Source organism: Colossoma macropomum, unplaced genomic scaffold, assembly GCF_904425465.1.
Source record: "Colossoma macropomum unplaced genomic scaffold, Colossoma_macropomum, whole genome shotgun sequence".
Taxonomy (NCBI): domain Eukaryota; kingdom Metazoa; phylum Chordata; class Actinopteri; order Characiformes; family Serrasalmidae; genus Colossoma; species Colossoma macropomum.
In genome coordinates, this window is record NW_023494803.1 from 29,691,303 (window position 1) to 29,711,963 (window position 20,661).

Below are 20,661 nucleotides of genomic sequence, written 5' to 3' on the forward strand. Positions count from 1 at the left end.
TGACATACACGGCCTCCAGGACTGCTCACTGCAAGCAGTGCATATGCAAAGATCTGAGGAGCAAAGCAAACAGAAGCAGCCCACTGATCACACTTCTCAGGTGTAAACTGAAATCTCTTTGTGCTCACACAAGAGTGGCTGTCAAACTATTACTGAGATGACTGATAGGCAAACCAAATGAACATATGAACTAGACTGAACCAGAAAAAAACCTCTGTAAAGTCTCCTTTTGTTGCTGTTAGTACAAAACTTTGTACCTTCAAAATGATACAAGGTTTCAATGATGAGTTCAGTTATGACACACACACACACACACATATTGTATGTATATATATATATATATATATATATTATAGTATATATATGTATATATATATATATATAGCTGTGCATGTGACAAATAATATGTTGATAATTTAAAGTCACTAATTATGATAATTTTATGATAATTAATTGTATATATATATGCCTTCTGCCCAATAACTGCTGGGATAGGCTCCCTCTCCCCCAGCGACCCAGTAGGATAAGCGGCCTAGAAGATAGTAATATCACATGAATAGTCCATGTGCTTCATAAACATCAACAACAAAAGACTGAATTAAGAGCACAAGCCTTCATCACAAAGATCATTAGCTCTAAACAGCTTTCAGCATAAAAACAACAAAAAATAAATAAACCACAGCAGCATTGAGAAATCGCATTATTAAGGAAGAACAGCAGACCAAGAGGCAGAAATAGCTTACTTGCCTGAGCATTAAAGGGTTAATAATGTTATGAAGCTCAAGCAGTGCAAGAAGTAATCCAACAAAGAACCCCAACACCAACAACTTTCAAAGTTACCATGAGACCCTGCAAATAAAGTTTCATACAAAAAATGAAAGTAAGTGTACTTTCTGAAAGTACACTTTCCATGCGCGTTAGACGTGTTATCGTCTATTCTATGTAGCACGCTGGCAAATGCGGTTATTTTTACACTTGGCTTTTCCATATTGAACTGGAATATATACTGAAGGCATATTGCTGCACTTCTGCAGTGAATTCCTACAGGAGTGAATGTCATTTCATACCAATTGAGGTATTCATGGATTATTAAGTGCCATATCCCAGCGGGAGACAATGACAGAGGCACTGGAGGAAGAAAAAAACAAACCTGAGCTGTCAAAGCGCCTATCACCATCCAGATTTTTGAGTGTTCAAACGTGGCAAGCCAGGCTAACGATTCAAATACGGTGTCCCACTCTCTCATCACCCCCTAAATCAAAAAGGGCATTATTTAAAACAAGGACAAAAGAGCCACTAAATAACTGCTAAGATGGAATTTATGTGCGGCGAGGAAAAACCCACATGGCAAGACAGTGAGACATTATGCATTCAAAGGGAACAACACTTTCAATATTTCAGTATAGCAGTCATGCATAAAAAGCGCCACAGACAGAATCCAGTCGAGTGATATGCTTGCCACGGCTGCCAATGCTGTTTGACAGGAACCCACGGTAAAATATGTATGGTTCCGATCCGTACTGTTTGTCTCGGAGAGCGACGTCTGCCTAGCATATTCCATATCAACAAGCGGTCATGTTACTAGCAATTACTTCTTCAGGATTTAATACGAGCAGCCCCGGTGGGACTTTATTAGGAATGCCTAGAGATCCATTTCCAACCAGTGTGAAAGCAGTTATGATAACCATACTGATGAACCAGTGTACTAATAACTCGCTTCAGTCCACAGCAGACAGTGCTGTGCACACCTGTCAATCAGCAGTCAAGAGAGTGTGGCACAGAGAGAGAAAGGCGGTCTCAGAGGAGAGCGGGGCGGCAGCAGCGGCTGATGAAGATTCAATTCACTGATTTACTCGGAAGGTCCATTACAATTCCTCAAAGCGCTTAAAAACGTCAGATATACAAGGACATTTATGAGTCCATATCTTCATTTTTAAAGCTGTCGACCACACTGGATATTACAGTGAGTCTTATATCAGGAAATTATATATGAATGTGCCCTGATAGTTTTGCTGCTTGCTTCCTGATCCCTGACAGACCATTCCTCACTGGGCAGCAGAAATCAATAGGTTAGAAATCACTGTGTTCATTAACACTACATCACAAGTACTCTATACGAAGAATGAGACCTTTTTTGCCACTGTAAGCAGAACAGCAAGAATTCTACGGTGCATAACCAATGAGTGCAGTACAACAACTCTGAATTTCCACATGTTTTTAACCTCTTAAACTCTAAAGACCTGCATGTAAGGGCACATTTCAATGCCTTACTTTCATAACACATGCAAAACTTACATATTAGTTTCATAAAAGTTATCAAACGATTCATGATAGCCAATGAATAATTAGTCTTAAAAGGGAATTTCAATTTCTCAAAATGTCTGCATAATTAAATGGTTAAGATGTAGCCATTCATGGAGTTTGATGTAAAATTCTCAGTTCTTGAGAAACGTGAGTCACATGCAGGGCACTGTAAGGTAAAATAGTCCCCAAAGAAAACTTATTTTTTGAGATTTAACACCATTTCATCATTATCAACATATAAAATACACTATAAAAAACTCAGAAGACATATGTAGATTCACTGATCTTTTTGGATAGTAAATAAAACGGCTATATTTGCATCATAAACATGTGGTTCCTACCAGCACCACTGTAAAGAAATCCAAGATGGTAGGTTTCTCTATGATCAACCATTTGCTTACATCTCAACCACTGACTAATGCAGAAATTTAGAAAAATCGATGGATTAAGCTTAACCCTTAGAACACACAGTTATTGCTGTGCCTCGTGTAATTCAATATTAATTTAATTCTAATAACTTATGGCTTATTGAAAGAAGCAGAGAATTTATGTTTAAATTGGGGATTTTATACTTTCTGTTGGTCCTACATTTGTGTTTGAAAAGAAAAAGGGAACTATTTTATCATGATTTGAATGTGAACAGTTATTGTTGTATGTACAGTCTTGTTTTGTAGAAAGAAAAAAAACTGTTTAGATGTTTGTAATGCACATATTTAAACATGTTTTTGCTACATCTTGACATACAGGAAGACTACAGGAAAACCGTGCAGACTCAGAGCAGTCAATATAGAATGTAAATTCAATGTGCAACTAACTACTCATTTACAGTCATATGCATATATAAGTTTGATAGCTCTGGTCAAATGACGTTTCATTGATTTTCTAAGTGAAAATAACATGTCCACTATAGAAAACCCACTTCTGCACATTTTAATGCATGATTCCTGCCTATTTGCTGATTTTAATACTGGGAAACAAAACATAAAATGTGGCCTGTGCAAAAGTTATGGCACACTTGATATTTTAGTTTTATTCAGCAAATAAATAGACATTGTGCAGACAAAATGTCATGTGAGTTTTTTACCTGTAGAAGATGTGTTAATTGTTTCATTTAAAAGAAATCACGTAACAAAAGATGTCATTTGACTGTAGGTATTCAAACTTCTGAATGTGACTGTACATTTGAATAACATAGTAAGACAACAGTAGACTTCTAGACTTCTAAAGGTTTCTAACAGCTTAAGGGTTTAATGTGATTTGAAAAACTGGTGGAATGACTCAAATATATGATCTGCCCTTAAAGGGACACTCTGGGAAAAATGAAAAATGTAATCATCGCTACATCTGCTGTGTATAGGCCTACTCACATCCTACAGTGGTGCTGCAGTAGTCCCTAGAGTGAGATTTTTTTGGTTTAAAGAATGTGGAAGGAAGGCAGATCACTAACATTATTGCTAGGAAGCCAAATATCTTACTGCAGCCATACAACTGTAGTAACTGTCTTTAAATCATCATTACAACAGAGAAAATGGATTCTTTAAAGGAGACTAATTTAGTCTTTTTTAAGTTTAATATACTTACTTGTGCTCTTTAAAAGACATCTGTGATGAGTCGGGGCTTTTGTATAGTGTGTTTTGACCTAGAATTGTTTCATCAGTGAAGAAACATTTTCTATTTTTAAATTAGAAGACTCTCTGGCTGTCATTGTGCTGCTGTGTATAGTTCAAAAATGGCTGCAGCAGACCACAGCATTGTCAGATTGTATAGCATCGTGTAGCAGAGTGATGCTATGGAACGCACAACAAGTTCAAGTTTATTTTTACACTTGTTAAAATTTAATGAAATTAACTTTAAACACCATGTATCATGCTTGGGATCAGTTTACTACCTCTTCACCACCTTGCTGTTTTCGAAATGAAAGATACGATAAGACTAGGCTAGTAACATTAGCAGAGGCAAGACTGACCCCTTCTCTGTCTAAATTTCAAGTCACATGCTATCTACTGTGGCCTTCTGTGGTCTTGATATGGCTTTAAATTACTGTAGTAATGGCAAAAAATGCTGAGAAGCTGAACAGTGCTTGGAATTAGTCGCAGAGTACTGCGAGTCGACGGGGAGTGTCTGCTTTTTTGGTCACGCTCTGTGCATTTTTGGATGCTGCGTGATGCTGTAGGGTGGTCTTATGTTTAAACTGGAGTTGGAGAAAATGAAGAGACTGCTGTGGAGGGCCAGTCACCGACCAGGATGCAGCCGGATTTTTCCAGATGGTAAGGGTTTACATTCATGTTCTTAGCCCAGTTTCACTTTGTGAGTGTATGATGGTTTATTGATGATGCCATCTTGCTGACTTAGCAAACACACAGGAATTCAGTGTTAACTGTCCGATATAGACCCATCAGAGACATGAAATAAACATGTGCTTATCTTAGGCATTGCATTATTTGTCAGGAGTTTAGCCAAGAACTGATGTTTTATATCCCAAATGGGATGCAAACATTTATCCAGAGGGCACAACATATTATCAGTTAAAGCAACACCATATAGGATTTGGGGTATCTGGAGACATCTCTGGTGAAACTATGCAATTGCACGCAAGGTGCAAAATAACATTTTGTAACATAAGCTGTGCTTCAGACCCCCACATGTGAATAAATCTAACCTTTCCAAGTGTGTTGAAAGAGTATTTGAAAATAACAGTCAAAACTAGGTGAAGGATGTGACTTCTGAGGATTTGAAAGAATTATCTATCACTGTCATCATATCTTCCGCAGTCTAATGTTGATTTTGCATTTGAGACCTAAACATTAAGTTGTACTTTCTTTTTCAGCCTGTGCATGTGACATTCATATGTAAGGACGTGTGATGTGGTCCAAAAACACCCGCCAAATCCATTCTGGTACTTCAGACCTTAAAATGATTACTTCATGCTTTACAGGGCGACTTGCAGTGGCGCATGCGCACCATATTTTGGTGTGTTTCCTTTTTTTTCTTTCTCAGTAATGCTACTTCTTTCAGGTTAAACAAAACCAGCTTTAAACTGAAACCAGGTGTGTACTTGCCTGTACAATTTAGGGGTTAAAAACATGAATCACTGTGAACCTGGCATCCAATGACAGCACTTTTATTCTTGTTTATGTCTGAAACAGTGTTTGCTATGGAATCCCGTTGGAAAACGCAGAGGCAGGGATAAAGGGGAGGTTGGTGGGTGTGGTTATTCTAGTTGAAGACGAGGCTCTACTTTGCTGTGAGGTAGAAATGAAAAGAAAATCCCAACAGCCTGTTGAGTCGCACACCATTTTTTGAAAGGAAAATATGGCAAAACAGCAGAAACTCCACGTTGGAGGATTTCTCAAACGGAATATACAGTGACAAGCAATGCATATGTGGATTGGTAGGAAAAGTGCAGGTTTGTTTACTTGGTCTTGGTTTTGTTTGAATGACATATGTGACATGTCAGATGAGGCGAACGACAAGATAAAAGCTAAAGCTAGCAAGGTAGCTATTTGGATAACGTACCTCAATTTGGCTTCCTTTTTAGTAAAAGTAAAAAGGTGTCCATTTATTGCTGAACAAAGACACAATCACTGTTTTCTGTACAGTTTTGTTTGATAAGAAAGGACTACATTAATGATAGCTTGTTTGTATTTATAAGCTTACAGATTAGTGGCTTGGCTAGCAGCCATGATTAGTTGACACTATAGAGCTTGAGAGACACAATGATGAGCTACAGAACACTGCATAACACAAAAATTACATATTAAACTGTGGTTTTAGGCTGAAACGGCCCTTTGACACTTAAGTTCTTATGTGTTCATGTGTGAAGAAGAGCATTTACTGAGCATGTCCCACACAATGCCCATGAAGATGACATTAAACCTCATGATACACTGGCCCCGGTGGCTGCTTACCCAGGAAAGACACGCAGACTTTGCAGAAGGTGTTGAACTGGAACTTGTTGGCTGCCTCCAGCAGAGTTTTGGCGTTGGCTGAGTCTATGATGAGGGAGCCGGTGTAGACAAACTCCAGCAGCAGCTCCAGAACCTCAGCGCTGATGTTGTTCATAGTCATCTTCATCTTTTCACCATTCCTGTTCTCTCCGGCCAACCTGGAGACAGCAGATGGGACAGTGTTAGAGAGGATGAGTTAGGGGAGCAATGATTAAAAGCTGCCATGCAGTCAGATTCTAAATGACCTATTTTTTGGAAATATAAACTCTTGAGAGTTTTCAGTGAAAAGTGTGAGCTTGTCTCTGAGAAGTGTGGCAGAGCTTGAGGGGAAAACCTGAATTGGTCATTATGCATCTTCATGCATAATACATATATATGTACAGGCATATGGGAAGTGCAGGCTGGATGGCCAGGCTAATCGAGCAGCAGCTCGTTTAGGAAAAGCCCATAGGTATAAGTACATCTCGTTAGAGCTGAGTGGCAGGCGAAGGCTCTGCAAGCCTGAGATCCACTGTTTGGGGGAGAAGTGTTCATGGATTCCAGGTGAAGGTCTAAAACTATAACCTTCCATTATCTGGGTGCGTGCTGTGAGACAGAGCTCCTCCAAAACAGCCTCTTGAAACAAAAAAGCTCACAATGGTGACACGCTAATGAAAGGCCATGTGGCTAACAAAAACCATAATGCCAGCTACATATCTGGTGCAGACACACTTGGCAATGACATGAAAATCGCTGTAATGCCTTTTCGTTTGCACTTACTTCCCATATTCTTTCTTTGCAAACACATACATTCTTAAAAATAAAAGTGACAAATGGGTTCTTTGGAGCAATGTGATAGAAGAACCACCTTTCGTTCCCTAAAGAAGCTTTCGATGGAAGGTTTAAAGGAATGCTCCGGCATTTTTTCACTTCATCTTTATCTGCTCTTTCATTAATGCTACAGGCACCTGTCAACTCAAAAAACACTTATAAATGAAGCTAACGGGAAGTGAGTTTGGAGTTAATAGGTTCTTTTACTACACTGTAAAAATGTCAGTTCCACTCAAAATTTGAAGTCGACCTTCTTCACAAGTCAAAAGTTCTCCTAACTTAGAATTTTTGGTACAACATCTAAGTTTACAGTTTAAGTTGAGCTTACTCAGAAAATAATGAGTGTTGGGAGGGCTGAGGCATTACTGGGATTGGAACTCATAATCTATAAACATTCATGCCACTCTGAGGGCATGAAAGTAAAGAAAGACTCAATTAAAAGATGCATGAAGAACTATTTGAAACACAGTTAATTCACCTTTTCATTATTTTTGGACACAGGAATTTCAACAACTTTGTGGTTCCTCGCTGGCGCAACTATCTACCTTCCTAATCATCAAGAGGTCATGACTTCAAGTCCCAGCGATGCCACCCAGACCTGCCATGGGCAGGAGTCGAAGTGAAGGTAGACCCCAACTTTTAACCTATTAGCAATGACTAAATTGGGGGAGGAGCTGAGTAAAATCTCACAAACGAAATGTAAGCAGTTTCAGCTTATAAGGGGTAATGTTTTGTTAACCTAACTTAAGAAGTACTTAAAAAAGTCTAAACCAAGTTGAAAAAATAAAAGCTGTGCAGAAGCTTGACTGGAACTTTCAAGCTGGCCTGACTTTTCACAGTCTAAATACATGTAATTGTGTCTAAATTATTGCCCATTGTAATCAACTATACGCTAGACATGTGGCAGATAGAGACAAGTTGCAAATGCTGGAGCATTCATTTAAAGAAGCATCAGTTGAACTCATTTGGTGGAAAGCAAATGGGAACCAAAGGTGGTTTTTCTAATGCATCGCTCTAAAGAATCTTATTGGCACCTTTATTTTTCTAGTGAGTACAAAACATAAATCACTGTGGATGTTTGCATTGGCCTGAAAATCAGTGTAGATGCTTGCAAGTCGAACACAACTGATGTGCCACTGCCTGTGGTCTGAGGTCTAGCATTTCCATGCATGGTTAACAAATGCATTTATTTTCATTGCATATATATGAAGACGGATGGACAGACAGTTAGACAGACAAATCTTGCATGAGGGTAGACAGACAGTCAGACAGATGGAGAGTGATGAGAGCAGGGAAGGAGAGGGGTGGAGAGTCAGTCCTGCCACAGGGAGCCAGCAGCCATCCTTCATGTGTGGAGGGACCATTCCATGACTGGGACCTGGGCTTAAGTCTCAAAAGCTTTCAGCTGCTGCCAAAACAAAGTCGAGCACGGCCTGCGTACGAACTGATGTATTAGTTGTCATATAAGCCTGACTTGGGGGAAAAAGCCAAAGGTACAGTATGAGGTGAGGGTAAATCACTGGAAGTGGCTGGAAAATCAAGAATGTTACTCCTGAAAAGAAAAAAAGAAAAAAAGAAGAAAAAAAAAACAAATGCAGTTTATAGCTGTCAGCTGTAAGTGCAGGAGTAGAAACAGTACAAAAGAAACTGCAGAAGCAACCGACAAGTCGAGTGAGGTGTGAGGATGTGCGTGAGAGAAAGAAAGAACGGAAAAAGAAATCAAATTAGTAAAAGTCAGCAGACTCCTTTGTACGATCAGTCAATCGCTTAGCGGAATATGAATTGATGGCTTAATGAACGCAGCCGCTCTATAAACACTGCATGTTTGGAAAACAGTTTTGTTCTTTTTAGCAGCGCAAACAATAATTTGGCTCTCAAATATATGGATCTGGAAATGTACCATTCTTCTCCTGCACTGACTATAAGCATAATCATTATCGGACTGTCAAAGCAGAGGAATCACAGTCAGGTTACTGGGGAGACTGAATGGTAATTGCAAAACAATTCCCATTTTTCACAAGTGAAAGAAGCAGAAACAGTGTGTAGTAGCTGGTTAACCATTCCACTGTTCCCTTAATTGAAAAAGGGGTCATTTAATCTGGTGTGAAACCCGAAAATATGCATGCTTTGCTTATTTATACTTGATGTTTCTGCAACGTGAGGGAACATCCTACTATAGCTGCATGAATAAAGCATGTGTGCTTATGTATTTTCATGAAAGGAGAGACAGGCAACATGCATAAAGACCTATTATGCTAGAGTGGAGTGTAGAAGTAACTATATTCACTCTGTGTTGTAACCTCCGACTTCTCCTCATATACTCTGATTATTTCCTTATAGTGAGAATCAAGCCAGAGCTCATGATGGATGGACTGCCAGAGGCACAGAGTAAATATTCATTAAAAAAGCACAACAACGAAAAAAAAAAATAAATGATACGGGATCTCTGGAGGAATGTGATTTTTTTTATGCAGGGCTACCTCTCATATCTTTATCGCTTTATCACAAAACAGACTCTAAATAGATTGTATCTGCATATTGTACGGCTGATTTGCTAAAGAGGTGATTTGCTTTTTAATACAGCTTTTCTCTGAGCAGGACAAACGCAGCAGGTGCTCTTTACAGATGATTAGATAAACATGCTCCATTTACGCGCAATAAATGATGGACGAGCAGACAATGAATGACCAGCTCTCTTTTCAAAGCAAGGCCTGATACGCCTCTCTTAGGCCTGCAGGTCCTCTGATACCAAATGGTGATTGCAGCCCGTTGCATGCATCGTTCACAAAAAGATCAATATTTTGTTCAAATTTGATATGCTTGAAATGGAACATCTTCAAAAAGATCAAAATAGTTAAGACAATCTTTGGAGATACATGACTTGAGTGGGAACAAGCACATAATCAAGCAGAAACTGTGTCTAGTGTCTGACTTTTTGCTCAGTCGAAGACTCCGTCAGATGCAAAATGGCATGTCAACGTTTTCTTGTGAATACATGATGAGATGTCCTCAATGGATTCGCTTAGCTTTGCGGATTATACATTTGCTGCCAGCATCGCAAAAGCCTCATTTGAAAACAGAGAACAATAGCCAATCATGAGTTAATGACAGTATAGAAATCAACCTCTGAACATCATCTAGTGACAGAATAGAAAGAGCTTAGGCCAGATTTCAGACTTCATGGAATATATATGCAGTCGCATGCAAAAGTCTGAAATAACATCGCTGATTTTCTAAGTAAACATAAGTTAACACACCTGCTACAGAGAACAAACTTAAATATGCCATATTCTGCAACATTTTAGTTCACAATTTCAATTCATTTGCAGAGTTTAACATTTTTTTGGGAAAAATAAAAGAATTAGTAAATTGGTTGAAGGGCTTAGTAAAGATCCAACAAGAAATGCAAGCAATTTCAACTTTCACTGTTCTTTTTTTTTTAAAAATACGTTGAACTTTTTTTTAAATAAGTTGTTTTGTAATGTTTACTTCACCTAAGATGTATTACTAAAATTGTGCTTTCTTTTTTTAAGTAAACTTTTGACTAAACTAAGTTACGCAGAATTTTTTTGACTATAAAAGCTATTAACCTTGTTAAGTAATTAACATTTGTTCTCTTCTTGTTACTTCTTTTCTTGAGTGCCTTGCTATCCCTTTGCTGCTGTAGCACTGTGAAATTTCCCACTGTGGGACTAATAAAGGATTATCTTATCTATGCAGAAGGTTGATATAAAACTTGAAGCTGATCTGACTTTTGACTTTTTTACAGCTTAAATACAGAGAAAAGTGTATAAATAATCAACCATATCGCTGTTGTCGGACAAAAACCTTGTATCTCCAAAATGGTAACTTTACAGGAGAAGGAAAACACATACTTTACTTTTAATGTAAGTCAATGGGACCAGAATTTTTTCCAAGTCATTTTGGGCTGTTTCTTTTGGTCCGTTCATCATGAAATGTACACACAATCTAAAGGGCGACAGGTATTTTCAAATTATGCCAAAAACCAAAAAACAACAAAAATGGAGATACAGCAGCGATATGCTACATATGCAGTGGATAGAAATTAGTTGTAAAATGCTGGTTTATTCCTCTAAAGAACTATCCACTGCAACATTACTTAGAGAACCAAAGGTGTTTTTTAGAGTGTATAAAACACAAATCAGTGTAAATGTTTGCATTGGCCCATAAACCAGTGCAGATAATTTAATTGGCCCAGAAATCAGTGCAGATAATTGCAAGTCTAACACAACTGATGTGCCATTGCCTGCAGTCTGAGGTGCTGAATTATCATGCAGTGTTAACAAAGCATTTAATTTGACTGCTTTTATGGGATTTTTTGCATAAAATATAAAAGGTGCCATAACAGTTGCACAGGCCACATTTTATGTTCTGTTTTCATGTATCAATATGTTACATTTCTCAGTATGTTTACTTAATTTCACACAGAAACTCAACAAAACATAATTTGATCAGAGCCGCTAAAACTTCTGCATACGACTGCAATACAGTCTCAAAACTCCCGCTAACTTAAATGAACACAGACAATCTATGGTTAAAGTCAGTCATCGGTTTGCGATCTCCGGTACAAAGTAAGAGCATGACACTGATGTATTTTCATCGTCTGCCAGGGGAATATACAGCAACCTTAGCTTTCAACAATCATTGTCATTTGAGTGCTCAGTATATTCTGGGTGAAAACTATGTTCTAAGGCTAAACCTATTCCTCCTCCACCTTCCAGCGGCAGTGGAACTCAAATAGCTTTGAGAAGTGTATCAGCACATTTTGTGCTCCACTGAGAACAGAGTCAAATCTACACTCACTTTTATTGCTCCTAATGCAATTTTCAAAGCTGCTGCTCGCAAGATAGTATAGCAAGGCCCAGACCAAATTCACAATCTAAAGGGCCAAAGTTCCACTTTAAATTTGTCCTTGAGGCTTCACTGCATCTTGTATGATGCGTAATAAGGGCATTATAGAAATTGGGCTTGCACGGATGAATGTAAATGTAGCAGTATTAACATTCTCTACCCTAGTGTTACATTGCACAAGTTAATGGCGTGATATAATGGGCTTGCTTTTTTAACCTTGGAATCAATAGCTAACTGCAACTTCAGAATGACTGGGATGTATGCATTAGATGAAGCATACAAATCGGCATTTAGATTACTAATTCAATGTGCATTCACTACTGAAAAAAAAGAAAAAAAGCATAAATATTCATTTAGATAACAGAAAAGTGGATTAGAAAGTGCTACCTCACAGGTTTTTCTGCTTCTTTTCTAAGGCTGTCATTCATTCCCAGGGCACATCCAGCGTTTACTTAATCTTTTCATTCCCTCTCCTTTCTCACATGTCTTTGAGTACATGTTTTAGGAGCCACACATGGCATTTATCACATATCCCAAAGATCACAAAATGACATTTTTACAATCAATATCTCTTTCACCTCTAAAAGCTTTTCTTCTTAAGAAACTAATATCAGTGGAGGCATCTCTGCATCGCGGAGTTCAAAAAAGGCTCTCAGTCTTTGCAGACTAGTTGCCGTGCTTCTTTTATTGTGCATGTCTGTTTGGCACTGCTGTTGGATACAAAGCGGCATCCTTCATCTAATCACTTCATCGGCTTACAATGCCACTGCAGAGATGGCTTTTTAAGGAGAAAGAGGTGCTGATGAATAATAAAGTAACATGCCTCAACATGCACTATGTGTCTTAAAGTATGCAGACACGTTTCTTCTGGAATTAAGGGTATTATGAGGGAGTTTCGTCACTTTTCTGCTGTACTAACAGCCTCTACTCTTCTGTGAAGGCTTTACACTAATGTTGGAACATTGCTGTGAGGATTTGATTGCATTCAGCCACAAGAGCATTAGTTAGATCAGGTATGATGAGGGATGATTAGTTCTGGATCACAAACAGAACTCTAACTCATAATAAAGATGGTGCTCCATCACTCCAGAGAACATAGCTCAACTGGTTTCACTCCACTGGGAGGCTTTATACCGAGAGCATCCCATACTATTGGCAATGCTGTTCTATGGAGATTGGCAGCAATCAGTGCACCTTAAAGGGCCCATATCCTACCTTTTTCTTTTATATATTTATAATATTAATATATTTGTGTGGGTTAATGTACGAAACCAGTTAACAATATAATAATTTATTTTTAAATTACCATTTTCCAACCTCTCTTTATCTCAAAGTATTAAACAGGGTGTTTTTCTTACTGTGCCTTTAAGATTAATACATGTAAACGAGCTCTGTTCTGATTTGCTGTCCTGTATTGTGACTTATTCAAAAAGCAGCCCAGGCTGAAACACTCCTTATAACTTCAGCGAGAATGAGCAGAGCTAAACTGCTGTAGGCTGAATGTGTGGGTGTATGGAAGTGTTGGTTTTTATGACATTCCAGAAACAATAAATTAAAACTGGGCCCTTTTTGCAGCTTAGTTTCCATATAGACTGTATGGACAAGGGAGTGAATGGCATATCTTTAAACTTTAGCAGTGTTTATATGCTACATCAAACTCTTTCATTTAAACAAGGGAGGAAAATTTGTTTTTCCATGATATGGACCCTTAAAGGTGAGACACTACATGTGAACAGGGTACAGACACTATAAGGTATCACAATGAATATTTAAAGTTACTTTATTAATATTCCTACATTTTTCTCTATTTCTATTTTTCTATTAGCCATGCAAAAAAAATATTTAAATATGTACATTAGTTCTAGATGAATAGATTTATCTATTAAAAAAAAACATTTGCATGTTAAAAAATCTAGCTTTTAAATAATGTTAAAATTAAAATTTTATCTTTAACACTGTAGACAAAGGATTTTACAGAACAGACTGTTGAGATCACAGTGTTTTATCATTTAATCAAGAAAACACTATGCACTGTTTTTCAGGTCATATTTTAAACAAAATCAAGCATAACTCCAATTATGCGCAATATATTAGAAAATCTGTCTGTAATATCCTTCACACAGAGTTAGGATTGAACATGTAAAAGTTAATAAGTGTGAATGTAGCTATTCTAGAAGCTGAGACTGTTTGGTCTTGATTGTTGAGAAAAGTGATTAAAAGAATGGGCCTCAAACTGCATTACATGGAAGTGAGATCTCAGAAAACATGCACCATTTGTCTGAATGTTGTCATCAGTGCAGTAGAAATAGACATGATATCATCACTGTCCAAAGAAAAACATGTATCTCCATTTTTGCCAATTTTTATTTTTCTACACCATTTGAGCATGGAAGATGTCATTTAAATTGAGTGAAATGATGAATGGACCAACAGAACACATGGAATAAAACTTTTTTACAATAACTCCCATTGAAAGTAAAGAACGTTTTTTGTCCTCTTCTGTAAACTTACCATTTTGGAGACACTTGTTTTTCTTTTGGTGATATTCTAGTTAAATACTATAAAGTGTTAATTTTGGACACTTTTATAATTACAGTTTAGAAAAAGACAAGTGTTAAATGCAATTTAATCAATTTAATCTGAAAAATGTCTGATAGGACCCAAGTCATAATTTCTGCCTCTTATGTGTGGCCTAAAAGTAACTGAATTCACTGATTGGATGGGACGTCTGGATACTTTTTGATATACTTGACAGTGTATGAAGTTATTGCTTGCATGCAACATCTAATGTACTTTCCACAGAAGAAAAATCCAGATTTACTAAGATTCACAGACGAGGCAAAGATGCCAAGTTTCAAACCAAAAGCTGTGAGATGGTCAAAAAAGGACATTCCCAGTTTTCTCCTAAAGCTCGAACAAAAGAATATTTCACAAAACATGAGGAGAAAATGTTGCGTATTAAAGTTGTGTTTATTCTTACCACATGCTCTGTGTGGATCTATGAATTATTGGCATGCAGGCTCCCAGAGAGATATGCACTGAAGCACAGCAGGTAACCAATGATTCAGGATAGCTAGCACTACACCTCCAAACACTTGAACGGGAGAGGCAGAGTGAAGTGCTGATCTGATATGCCTGACGCGTTGCTCAAAATCTCCTCCATTTTGTTCTGACATTTACAATACATTTAAAAAGAAAATCCCCAGTCATGGAACTTTTTTGCCCATTAAAATGTAAATTTGCTCGTTTAGTCCGTGGAGATGAAAGGGCAGGATAAGTGTTGACCTTTTTCAACAATGAAATACATTCATTTGAGGGACAGAAGGAATGGCTACTGGCCCTGTGACAGGAACCTCTGTCTTCACACCTGCAAGAGAAGGGGAAGGTAAAGAAAGCCACACAAATGCGCCCTACGAAAAGAACAGAGTGGATCAACAACAGGAGAGAGGCAAACCTTTTAACCATGTCCTTGAAATACAAGCTGCAGGAAGCTAGAACATTTTGATGGACTTCAAATTCTTTGCCTTCAACAATTATTTTCAGGTCTGTAAATTCTTTCGCTCGCCGCTGCTGGTTCAATTCTTTCAACATTTCTGTAGGAGAAGAAAAAGAAGACAAACAGCAGTTTTCTTACTTTAAGATTTCAAAGATTTCAAATACAGCGTGTCAAAAGTGCGCGGTCAATTACCATTTGTTTGTGTGTCTACAGAGCTGAAAAAGATGAAGAACTGGGGAATAAAATCATCAAGTATATGGAAAAAATGCACAGGTTGAAGGGTCAACAATCTCATTAGAAAGCTACGTATCTACAAAAGAGAAACACTGGACTGCTTCAAGCAGATAATCCCAAAGACAAAAGCTGTGATTTAGCACAAAGTAAAAGGTGTTCGCTTGCCTAAAATGCTTTCTGCAGTAATTTTCTACGCTATGTTTATATAAAGACAGGAAGAGAGGTAAAGGCATGTGGAGATGTAACTTGTTCTGCAAAAGTAACAGAGCCAGTGAGAAAGAAAGAGAGAAAAAGATAACTAATCAATCCCAATCTTTCAATTTTAGAATATTATGAGACATTTTTTAAGGCTGAAGTTAATCTACATCTGTGTCAGTAGGCCTGGTCATAAACAATGTGGAACATGTACATTTATCCAGCTTAAAATTATATTATGAATTTCAACTTATATACAGTACTGTGCAAAAGTCAGAGACCACCGATTTATGCAGGCAACTAAATGTCTGGTCAAAGTTATTAATTTTCAGCATTTTCCACACTTCCAAAGTTCAGTCTTAGAACTTGGTTGCATTTTCTGCTTCTAATGATTTTACTTAACCAATAACAAACTTAGACTCAGTTCATAAAACTTCACCCCCAGAGCTGGTCCTGATCTCCCTGGGGCCTTAAGTAAAATTCTACAAAGGGGCCCTCCTAGCTGACCCGTGAGCCATATAAACCATTTGCATTTGCCACACAGTCACACCTGACACTCCCACTACAATCCTCTCTCCATTAAAACACTTTGCTTCATCTGTCAGTCTAAAAATAAGATGTATGCAATGAGGTATAAACAAAGAATATTTATCAAACCCTCAATATTTACCCCTCTACTGACACACCTAAGCACAGCACCTGAAAAAGTATAGATAATACTATTATTAATATTACCAGCTGCATCAGTCCCATTTAAACTGGCTCCTTTTATACATTTTTAAATATAAAATACTGTTTATACTATGGCTTGGCTGAATAATTGATAGTTATGATTTGCTGAGTGATGTGCATCCAAATAGCCCAGTATACCCGCTAATCAACATTTAAATTCAATATTTAATCAACAGTCAATGTCCAGAGTTGTAACAAAGCCTTGACTGATAGACTAGATAATCATTGCCTTGTTTTATTATTATGTGTGGCTATGAAGAGTGTGCCTCATGCCCACATATTATCTGGACTGGTCTGGCCTCCACAGAGGCTACTGCTGCAAAGCATGGGTTTCATTTTGTGTATGCACACATGAATAACATGTTTATGCGAGATGTGGTTATCTCTTCTGAGCTGCAGTTTGTAAACACTGTCGCTGGCATTCATCAAACGTAATAAATTGTTGTATTTCACTTTCACTTTTTTGTTAATCGCCAACATCAAAATTGCTGTTCCTGCAGTTCACTCTCATGGTGTTGTTTTTCTCTTTTTTTGTGACCAGATGGATAGTTACGCTACATCCTCTCATCTTTGACATGAGGGGGAGACGAGGCCCTTGCGTAAATTGAGCCCATTGGCTCTGTTTATTAAACATCTCATCTGTCCATTTTCAGTGTTCTCTTGCAAATTATCTTCTATTTTGTGTATTTCGTTTCTCAGTAAGGGCTTCTTGACAGCTGCACATCCGTTCAGACCATTAAGTAGCATTAAGTTGTCTTGGACAGTGGAAGGATGGACAAACACCTGTGGATCTTTTCAGATCTGAAGCAAGAGTGGAGCTTGATTTTCTCCTCTCTCTCAAAGATGAAAGCTTTAAGTACTGTTTATCTGAGGTTGACAGTTTTGGTGGTCTACCAGGTCTTGCACAGTTGTTAGGAATCCTATTTCCTCTGTATTTTTAATGGCTTATCAAACTTTAGTTCTGTAAACTTACTCACTTATTTTCAATTGACTTTCCCCTTCCATATTCAAGCGGATCATTTCCTTAGAAACATCTCCTACTTTAGCCTTTTTAGAATTAAATTTGATGGCGGCTAAGGTGTGTTTGGGTAGTTGTGTGAATGTTAGAATCTCTTTGAAGGGGAACATACTCTTTTGGGAGGGAAGACAGCTGTGACTCTTTGATTTTAAGATTGGAACGATGGAAATGACCTCACTATATTTAGTGACCTCAGCATCACTGAATGTATTTGGGATTATTTGGAATGTGAGAAGGAAGGGTGAAAAATATCCCTGCAGATTTCTTCGAAGAGCTGAAAGCTCTCCTGAAAAGAACAGAAGCTGTAATAAAGGGAAAGTGTGGACACACTAAATGCTGAAAAATTGTATCATTAGTTGTTGAGGCATTTTTTTGTAATTTTCTGTATTTTTCCTGCTGTTTGTTCTGACTTTGTAAAACGAATATCATGAACTTAATGACTGGTCTGCATGTTCTTTATCTTTAATGCTCTTTGGAGATAACCAGGTCTTATTAGTTGGTTTGCTTGTAGATGTCTGCCCATCTCTGATAGAAGATTTTCGTCTTATGGTTTTGACTCTTTACCTCATCACTCTGGATTATAAATGATGCACAGATGATGATGCTGAAGTGCAGAATGTCAGCTTTAATTTTGAAAGTATTTACAGTGTCATTTACATCTCATTAAGTAATTTGATAAATTAACATAATCTTAAATGACACTGGAACATTTAGTACTTCAGAGAAATTGGCTTGTAACTGATGACTGCCTGAAGTCTGTGACCCAGAGATACCACCAGACTTTCCTAGTCATGCTCTATCAGTCCTTTAATGCAGGTTTTGTCATTTCTGCTTGTTTCTGATATGATTTGTTTTACAACTTGTCTGCAGTAAATGAAATTCATGCACAGTGGGGTTTGAGTCAGGTGATTGACTTAGCCAGTGAGGAACATTCCACTGTTTGGCCCTTGAAAAACTCCTTAATTGCTTTAACAGCGTGATTCTGGTCATTTTCTTGCTACAAGGTGAAGCACAACCTGCTGAGTTTTGAGGAATAAGATTGGGTCTGAATAGTTAAGATGCTTCTGTACACATCAGAATTCAAACCGCTTCTGATGTTACTGTCAGTCACATCATCAATCAACAGTCAAGTGTTCTGGTTCCACTGGCAGCCATGTGCTCACGCCACCATGTTTCACAGATAAGATGATCTGCTTTGGATCTTGAGCAGCTCCTGATTCAGGTTCATCTTTGCCTCTTCAGTCTATTATATCTTGCTAGAACTATAGAGTTTTATGTACTTTTTCACAAAATAGAAACTTTCTGTTTCTGAAACTTGGTTTGTCTATTACAGGTTCAACCGATTTTAATATCCTCAAATTAAAGCTGATTTTCTGCACTTTAACGCATTTATTGTTTCATTTCTAATACAATGTGCTGGATTACAGAACTCAAGCAACACAAACATGCCAGTTTTAGACTATCTACAATTTCGGTTTCTAAAGTATCATCTTGTCTGAGTTTCAAAGCCTGATACATATTTCCGCCCCTTCCTTAGCTCTATATGTTGGAATGCTAATGCTTATGCACACTTTGTTCTGGCTAAAAAAACTCACAAAGCTCTGAAACAACTGTATGTGAATGCACTAACAATAACTAACATTTCTGGAGTTGTTTACTATTTGTCAGTGCAATACTTTGCATAGTCCGAAGGCCTCTGAAACAACACGACGGCAAGAATCATGCAAGAATTCATACGTAATAAGAATGGTGCAATAACAGTTTGTTCTCAAGCTGCATACCAATATAGAATGAAGAGAATGGAAGTTTCTATGGTGAGTCACCTCCAGATTTTCTTGCAGTTTCATTCTTCAACAAAATGTACTGACTTGAGGTAAAACTAAGGTGTTAGCTAAGGTGTTAGCTGTCCCTTATTTTAAATTCAGCTGAATAATTAGCACAAACTGTATGCTGTCTGTATTATTAGGCTCACAGATGACGTGTCTCGAGCTGTTTCTCTGGCGTCTAACTGAGCTAACAAGGAAAAGGACATGTGTGATTATCTGCAGAAAATGTTCTGTGTTAATTTGACTGGGGTGTGTGAATAGCATGGCAGCTAATTATTTTCCATTTAAGTGGGTCAGTGTTCTCTGGAGGTTGACCAATCATTAAATAGCACAGGCTATTCTTCCTACAATGCAAAGAAAGAACATTATGGCTGATGCAAAATTATGTAAAAATGTAACTCTCCATACAGAACAAATGATGTGCATATTACTGCAAATTAAAAAATGGTTTAGAGGATCTTTATGCTTGAACTGGCCTGTCGTCTTCTGTCAAGGTGTGCAATGGTGTGTCCAAGCAGTTCACACTCTAAAATAAATTCTTGAATACAGTACTTTGCAAAAGTGAGACATCACCTTTCATTTATTTAATTTCCAGTCACAACTGCCATTTAGTTATTTGTTTTTCAGCATAAGAAAAAAAAAAAATCTAAATTAGTTGTTGAGGCTTCTGTGTGATATTCTGCTAAATAAATATTTAACAGAAAATCACACAGAAGCCTCAACAACCAATTTTCCCAGTATTTGAAGTGCTCCCTCTTGCCTTCATTATATCTTCCATTCTATTCTTCAGTTTTTCAGAAATCTGCAGAGATATGGTTCTAAGACTCTTTCATTGCTTTGGTGGAATATATACTTAGTTCTATTATTATAAAGATCTCAAATTTGCACTCATTAGTCCACAAATCCAGTTTTGGTGTTCTAGTACATGTGGTCTTCTTTTTTGTCTGTTACGCATCTTTTCAGACCCATAGCATTGAGTTGTCCTCTCACAGTGGAAGGATGGAAACAAACACCTGTGGATTTTTCAGATTGAAGCAGGTATGGAGCTTAATTTGCTCTTCCCTCCCAAAATACTGTCTGTCTGATAGTGACAGTTTTGCTGGTCTACCAGGACTTTTACAGTTGTGTCGCATTTTCTCTGTATCTTTCATTAATTTTAAAAGTCCAGTTTTGGAACTTCCTGTTTCCCTCTGACTTTCCCCTTCCTTATACAAGCAGATCATTTCA

General features: G+C 37.6%; 1 protein-coding gene across 2 annotated transcripts in view; it reads right to left on the reverse strand.

Annotated features, from left to right (window-relative positions):
* Nucleotides 1-20,661, reverse strand: part of LOC118823834 (kelch-like protein 29) — a 126,000-nt gene that overhangs the window by 54,854 nt on the left and 50,485 nt on the right. For both annotated transcript variants that reach the window (XM_036593675.1, XM_036593674.1), the window contains exons 6-7: nt 15,388-15,526; nt 6,213-6,409 (exon numbers count right to left, since the gene is read on the reverse strand). In XM_036593675.1, the coding sequence (XP_036449568.1) occupies nt 6,213-6,409; nt 15,388-15,526 (336 nt within the window). The remainder of the gene's footprint in view (nt 1-6,212; nt 6,410-15,387; nt 15,527-20,661) is intronic.